Source organism: Athene cunicularia, assembly GCF_003259725.1.
Source record: "Athene cunicularia isolate RWA chromosome 22 unlocalized genomic scaffold, athCun1 chr22_part1, whole genome shotgun sequence".
In the NCBI taxonomy this organism is placed as follows: Eukaryota; Metazoa; Chordata; class Aves; order Strigiformes; family Strigidae; genus Athene; species Athene cunicularia.
The window spans coordinates 749967-757989 of NW_020799128.1; the positions used below are offsets into that span (position 1 = coordinate 749967).

Consider the following 8023-nt stretch of genomic DNA (forward strand, 5'->3'; position numbering starts at 1 on the left):
GGGGGGAAAAAAGGCATTTGTGATCTCCAGTCCTGTGGAGCAGTGAATTAGGGCTGTGAAATTGTGCTGGAGCTAAAGCAGGACACACACACACACACCCCCAGAGGTGTTTAAAGCCAACGTGAGCCTGGCGAAGGTCTCCGCGAGACAAATGAGAGGAGTTTGCCGGTCGGCAGCGAACAGCAGTTTGCAGAGAGCCGGGTGGTATCATTTATGATCCTCTTATTTATTCGCATTACAAGGCAGGTATGGCAAGAACCAAGCTGGGGCTGGCCCAGCTGATCCCCAGAGGTGTTTTCCAACCTTAATTATTTTGGGCCACCGGGATAAATACAGCCAGCACAAAGAAATGCCGCTGGCTTAGACAGCCCGCGTGGCCGGCGTGGGGCTGAGCCTCCCCGGACCGAAGCAGCTACAAGCACAAGCTCAGGGCCTGGCTTTGACAGATCATTTGCCGTCCGGCTGTACGCTGGGGCCGTCGCTTTTTCAAATAGCTTAATTCGAGAGGAAAAACGCCACCATTAACCTACGAATGGTTTGCCACTGGAAGCCGGGTGCCGCTTCAAAGCCCGAGCAGCCCGTGCCCTTCGGTGAGCCAGGGGCTCTGCAGATGGATGAGGGCAGCCAGGAGAGCAGATGCTAAGCAGAAGCTTTTTAAACAGCCAAACCCCAAATAATTTGGAGAGGATTGAAAATAACTCGCGGCTCGGCAGCGTCTCTCCAAACCACACGGACTCACTCGCACAGCGCAGAGCCCGGAAGAGCCCGGGATGTTATTTTACTGCCCCGAAATAACTTCACGGGGACAGGTGGTTGGGTCGCCGTCAAACGCCCTCCCCTGCTCGTGTGGCCTTGGCGCAGTTATTTAAGGAAGGCACTGGCAGCAGCTGGCTTGTTTGCAAATGTCATGAGGAAAAATAATATTATTTTTTCAGTTCATAGTGAAAATAGGGGATTTCTCCCAACAGCGGGAGGTCCCTTCTCTTGGCAACTGGAGCCCAGAAAGCACAACCCTGGCATGCAGAGTGTTTCAGAGACCAGGATCTGCACATGAAGGTTTTTTTCTGGGGAAAACGTGCCCGTTCTCAGCCCGCTCATCCTGGGGAGGAAGCAGACAAAGACCTCGGCGCAGGCGAAATGTGTCTGCAACAGAAGCCGGCGATTCAGCTCGCCACCACTAACCATGGATTCTCTCTCCTGCTTTTGGTTTCGAAACAGATGTCTGATCTATTCCAAATTTCATCAGCTGCCATTTCGGTTTGTTAAGGGAAGGGGAAAAGCCACTCTGGATTATCTGGAAGATAACAGCCTGCGGCGGCCATCTGGGCTTTGCAAGGCAAAAGGAGATGGCATCGCTGTCCCGTAACTCCTACGGGCTCCTCCATCCTGCACAAAACCCTAAATCCCCACACCAAAGACCTTTAAATTCCAAAACCCAGGCTACTCTAAGTGCTCTGATACTGCAGTTCTTGTAGGCAGAATAATAAATGAACGGTTTCACGTGGAGACCAGTTTTCAGCACCCGGGGTCCAAAAAAAAAAAAGTCCCACCAGGGCTCTTTGGAAATCCCAGTCCCTCCCATGCCCAGGCAGCTCTGAAAATAAGGGTTCATTTTGCTTATGTTATCTAACAGGTCCTCTGGGGCATTTCTGCATTGCTCTCAGCTGTTTGCAGCTGGTTTAAGACCCAGCATTACACGGGAACCACAACAAAATCTTCATCGCGGAGCCACAGAGACGCCTCTTTAATTAGCAAAATAGAAAACAGCCCTACAAAATCCAGCTCAAATGCAATTAGCGCTGGGCAAAGAGGAGGCCAAATGAGATTGCAGGTACAAAACGAGGAGGAGATGGCGTGGCAGCACCGCTCCGGGGCCGGCCCCATCCCCTGGGGGAGTTGCACCAGGCACGAGCCTGACCCATTCGTTACACTTTGGAGATATTATTTAATCAAAGCTCCCGGGAGGGTGAGGGAGTGCAAGAGCAAAGCGCGGCTACATTCGAGCCGGGCACGCACCCCAGAAACACGCGCGAAGACCCTAAAGCCTTTGGGAAAAAATTACCTCTGGACTCGGCGGCATACGTGACGCTTTGCAAGCCAGCACTGTCCCAGCCAGACACATCTCTACACCGCTATTGCTGATCTTTCTGCAGGGGAGAGAGATTTTTGCAAGCTCTGATGGGAGGAAGGAACCTGCAAGGACAGACAGTCCGTCCCCATCCTGTTTGTTAAAAACAGCATTATTTTTTTCCTTCTTAAACAACCGCTACTTAAAACAAATCCTCACAGAACCCGCTACAATCCCAGCGGTTATTGCAACCTGCCACAGCCCCACCGACTTCCCGACAAAAGAGTCTCAAGCCTGTTCTAACAGTTTAATCCAGGCACTCTCATTCCATTTTGGACTTATTTATACCTGTTCTAAACAGACACAAAGATCCTGCCTTTTCCAAGGAGACCCAACCCAGCCACTGAATTTGCAGAGAAGTTTTAATAAACCTTCGTGACAAGGGTTCAGGCTGTGTCTTTGTAGACAAGGGTTATTCCTTGTGCCACCTTAGCCCAGCTAAACCGATGGTGGACCAGGATTTAAGCAAGCTGCATCCAAGACCCAGTGTTTGCCCCGCAGGGAAAGCCTTTATTTCTTCAGCTTAATATTCCCATCCTTTATATGTCAAAAAACCCACATTTGCTCCTGCAGGACTGCCAGATAAAAGGCAAAGAGCAAGCATTCATCTCGAGGGTAATGTGGGGTGTAAACGGAGTAGAAGGGAGAGTAGAGCCACTTCAGCTAAAACATCTTTGCCTTAGGAAGGTCACAACTTCTTCACCGGCCTCTACATCCCATCCTAGGAGGGTGCTGGGATGCCAAAAGCCTGGAAAAGATTGGGGTGAAAGCAGGGAGTCTTTCCCAGCCCGAGCTCTGCAGGAATTGTGCTGAATCCTCTTTACCCCTGTGAAGCACTTTGCCTTCAAGCTCAGTTTGTGAGAAGACTGAATAGGTAGAGGACACACTCAGCCACCATTATTTAATCATTTTTTTTCTAGGTACCACTTCTGCATGACCATCCTGATCTACTTCTTGCCACTTCTGGTGATAGGATGTGCCTACACTGTGGTCGGCATCACCCTCTGGGCGAGCGAGATACCCGGCGACTCCTCCGATCGGTACCACGAGCAGGTCTCGGCTAAGCGGAAGGTAAGGAGCTCCAAGTATGGTAGGAGACATAATTCAGGCCCAATCCCAATTAACCACAGCCTAAAACACTTCATTAGGAGGGGAAGCAGGTCTGGACTCGTTGCGTGGTTGTTGCTAACAGAGCAGAGAGCGTCCTCCAGCCGTGTGTCGTCCATGGACATGGTTTGACCGAGATGTCAACCACGCGTTCCCGGTTGGAAAGGTCTCCAAGGCAAAAAGAGGCGGCCCAACAGATGACTTTGCTTCCCTGCCCTCTCTTCTCCTCACAGGTAGTGAAGATGATGATCATCGTGGTATGCACGTTCGCGGTGTGCTGGCTGCCCTACCACATCTACTTCACCCTGCAATATTTCAGCCCCGAGTGGTACCTGCAGAAGTTCATCCAGCAGGTCTACCTGGCGATCATGTGGCTGGCCATGAGCTCCACCATGTACAACCCCATCATCTACTGCTGCCTCAATGACAGGTGGGTTTCCAGTGACGTTTGGCAGCATCTTGGTGCGACAGGAAGGGAAGGAGGGGGAGATACAGAGGGGTCTGATGGAGGAGAGTATGGATGAAGAGTTTTTCCAGGATGGTTCTGTCCCATCCTCTGCCAGGGACTGCTTTCACCAGATGCAGGGATGATACAATACTCACCTAAATAAGTCTTTCCTAAAGCCTCTGGGGGTTTTGAGGGCAGGTATCAAACCAGTCCTGACTCCTAAGTGGGATTTATCCATGTTTTTTCCTCCCCTTAGTGAAAAGCAGCATTTTTTTCGTTGTCATTTAGCAGAGGTTAGCTCTGCCTTCCCGCTCCTAGCGAGGTCCTTTTGCCACCTCCACATCCCTCACCCCTGCCTTCCCCCATCTCTTCCATCCCCCCAGGTTTCGTGTGGGGTTCAAGCACGCATTTCGGTGGTGCCCGTTCGTCAGCGCCAGTGAGTACGAGGGCCTGGAAATGAAGTCAGCCAGGTACCTGCAGACACAGAGCAGCATGTACAAAGTCAGCCGGATAGAGACCACCGTGTCCTCAGCGGTTGGTGGGGCCGAAGAGGAGCTGGAGGAGAGCAGCAAGGCCAAGCGTCTCTCCGTAGACATGACCTCCAACGGCTCCTCCCGCAGCGACTCCAAAACGGTCTCCGAAAGCTTCAGCTTCTACTCCAACACACTCACCTAAGGGGCTCCCTGGCTCCGTCAGCCGCTCACAAGGGTGCCACCATCCCCCTTCCCTCACTGGGATGCTGTTTTGCTCAGTCCACCCAGCATCATCACCCTGGTTTGTGATGTGCCAGCTTTTTTCCGTGCTGTTTTATCGTCTCTTGCTGTGCCGCTCGCTCGCCATCCTTGGGCGAGCCCGAGAGCTAAAGCTTTGGATTAGTTTCATGTGCTCCACCGTGGCTCGTGTCCGAGCACAGGGGAGGTCTGGCTGGCCTCCGCCTTGCTCACTGCCTGTCCAACCCACCACGTGCCAGGCGGGTGGATAGGATGCAGGCATGGGGCAGAACTGGGATTTTCTCCGAAACCGTAAGTACAACATCGGCAGGCACTTCCCTGCTCTCTGTACAGCAGCAGGGATCTCCCAGGGCATCCCAGCCCACAGGAAAATGAACCAGTCTTGCACTTTCGTCCTCCCATCTTTCATTTCATTCTCCCTGTCACTCTCAGCGGGGTATTCAATTCAAAAATCCAGAAAAAAATCGCTCTTTTCAACTTCAGGAGCCTGTACGTCCATGGGGCACCACCAGCCACTTGGTGCTTCAACTCAGATCCAGGCATTTCTGCAAAGTCTCAACTCATCTCCGGCACCCGCATCCCTCTGCACGATGGTCTTCTGTCGCCACTCCACAACACAGCTCATCGAAACAGAGCTCTCGGAAAGGGTTTCTGAACTGAGCCAGACTTTGGTTGCTGTTAATCAACCGCATGTGCCAAAAGCAATCACTGTGATTTCCTAAAAGGCCCAAGGAGATGTCTCTTGGAGACATTTTGGAAGCCTGTGGAGGTCTGGAGAAGAAGAGACTGACAGTACTGAAATGTTTTTCACAACCTGGAAATGTCTAGAGCTGCACAGAAAGGGGCATGGTAGGATTCTGTCAGAAAAACAAAGTTTTGCCAGCATACAAGATTGGAAGGGAAACAAGAATTTTGCAGACATTTTTTTACTCAGAGGAGGGTTGAAATGATTCACTTCCACTTTCTGGATTTTGTTTTAATCAGGAAAACCTTTTTTTTTCTTTTCATTCCCCTGTCTTTCGCATAAAACATTAAGTTGATGATGTGTACCCGGATATATCTAATATTTTAGCCCTCTTATAATGGATAATTTTCACTGGGGGTGTCCATACCAAGGGCTCCTTTGGTCAGCAAAGGTATGAACATACACTCAAAGGGGGAAAAAAAACCCAAACAACTAAATAAAATGAAAGGTGGGTGAACTTGCCTTGTTGGGAACAAACCCACAAGTTTGGGGGCAATTTGGGGGCAGTTGTATCAACTGCTCCTTGCTCCTGGTCCAATCTCCCACCTTCGGTGTAGAAATCAGACTCCTAAAGTGGATTCACTGCAAGGTAGAAACGCTGGAGAGATGCACGACAGATTTTCACAGGGCAAGGAAACTGCTCCTTCGTTTTAAAGCAGCTGAACACCAGACCCTGATGAGTACAGTAATTTCCAGAAGTAAAGCAGAGGTGACTTTTGGAGCTGTTCAACTCTCCAGCCTCCGCACTGGTTGTTGGAAGATCCAGTCATTAATAAATCCCAGCCACGGTGGTTCCTGGAGGTAAAAAGACGCGTATTTAAGCAACGACTCCAGCAGAAATTAAGTGAGTGGGCAGAGAGATGAATCCAAGAGAAACAAAATGGCTGCAAAACCAGATGGACAAGAATGATCATTCTTACCCAAAATCCTGCCAAGTGCCATCAGCGAGGAGCAGCTCTTCCAGCCACTTCCACGCTCTTCCCGAGTGCTGTAACTACGTGACGTTAAAAACCGCCTTCACACACATGCTGGAATACGCTCTTTTCTTCCTGCTTAAACTTCCACTTCTCACCGTTCTTGTCGCCTTAAGACACATTTACATATTTCCTTGCCACTGCCTCCCGCAGCCCTGTGGCATGGAGAAGGGGGAACTGCACGAGCCTGCCCGGGGGATTTGCTTTTACAAAAAAAGCACCAACCCCAGGCAGCAGTGATCGAAGGGATGGGCGATGCCAAGGGGTTTAACGCAAGGATTGGACGTGGAAACTTTTCCCGCCAACTCCACAGGAGCTGTGCTGCCAATACACGAGAAGGTGCTACAAACCAGAGCCAAATTCTGATTTACTCCCAGCTGCCAACCCAAATTCAAAATGAAAATGAAACCAAATATCTGGAAATGGTGTAGAGAGCTGAATCTCTAGGAGATCCATACACCCCACGCACAAGGGTTTTGTGTCAGGCTGGGAGCCTCGAGAAATCAGCGTTTAGGAAAAAAAAAAAAGAAAAAAAAGTTATGTGTGTGTGTGTGTATGTATATATATAACCATGCTGCCCTTTCGTCCTCCGTGTTTTATGCCCCAAGGATGCTGTGGTCATGAGACGTGCAGAGAAACGACAACTGTCTTCCCACAAGCAATGCTCAGCTTGAGACGTGGGATAACCCCACGGGCGTGCATGAAGGCTTCAATTCAAGCTGAGAGTTTACAGCCCAAAACGCTTCTTGTGCATCTTGTAAAAAAACTCTCTCTTGAAGTAAAGTGGGGAAAACAAAAGTCCCACCTGTTATAAATAGTGCCAACGATCGCAGCGGAGCCTGCCTGGGACAGCCAGGCCGAGGGGAACGTGTCAAAGGATCGTTCAGCTGATGGAGACCAATGCAGGAAAACCCAAATGTTCTGTGTAAACGGGCACAGCGCACCCAGACCCGGGTTTTTCCTTTCCCCCCTCCGAGTGCCAAATTATTTTATCAAGTGGAGGGAGGAGTAGGGACGAGGCTCTTTTCACATTTAGGATCTAAACCAACCCGCGAGATGGGATGTTGGGGTCAGGTCCGTGTCCACGCATATCGGGCAACATCACCTGGTTTCACCAACCCTGGGGGGCTCTGTGCATGCAAATGCCACGGAGAAATCTTCGTTTGAAGACTGAAAAGCCTAAAACAAGACACCCCCACCCAGGCTTGGGGGTGGGACATCTAACCCGACGGCAAGCCCAGTCTCTGCACTATTTCCAGCTCTCCTTTCACACGGGTCAGCTGGAATACAGAGGCTTTCTCTGGTTTATTAAGCCTGTTTCCCTGGTTTGCTTGCAGATCTCTGATTAGAAATTCAATTGCAAAGCGAGACAGTTTCTTTGTCTCTTTCCTGGCTTTCTGAAATGCAAACTAATAGCATCTGGAGAGAATCATTCAGCAGGTCTGTGCACATCCCTTTGCCATCTCCTCTTTGGAGGCAAACAGATAACTCCGCCATCATTAAGGGGAGCTGCCTAAGCCCAATTATAACTCACTCAAAGCCAAAACCATTGCAGAAGGGAGCTCTGAAACCCAAATCCCCGCCTGAAGCCATCTCCTTACCCCCAGGAGATTGATTATAAGCTCAGGTTTGCTTCCTGGCACTCAGAAATTGCTCTTCCCACCTAGCTCCCAGCAGGAGCATGGAGCAGCAAATCCTCGTCTCCGTACATACATACCTCCAGTCTGCTCAACTGCTCCAAAACACAACATTTACACACAGTTTCATGTGTAACCATTTATCTCCCACCAGCTCAAAACAAAAGAAAAAAAAACCTGCAGAAGCCAAGCAAGAGCCTGCTTGCTAAAAAACAAAAAAAAACCAAAAACAAACAAACAAAAAAAAAAAACA

At 50.0% G+C, this 8023-nt stretch overlaps 1 protein-coding gene across 1 annotated transcript in view; it reads left to right on the forward strand.

Moving 5' to 3' along the window:
• TACR1 (tachykinin receptor 1) overlaps positions 1–7934 on the forward strand; it is a 19866-nt gene extending 11932 nt beyond the window's left edge. Inside the window, exons 2-4 of the mRNA XM_026863008.1 lie at positions 3049–3199; positions 3469–3665; positions 4067–7934. Coding sequence (XP_026718809.1) covers positions 3049–3199; positions 3469–3665; positions 4067–4358 — 640 coding nt within the window. The 3' untranslated portion in view covers positions 4359–7934. The remainder of the gene's footprint in view (positions 1–3048; positions 3200–3468; positions 3666–4066) is intronic.
• The last annotated feature ends 89 nt before the right edge of the window (positions 7935–8023 follow it).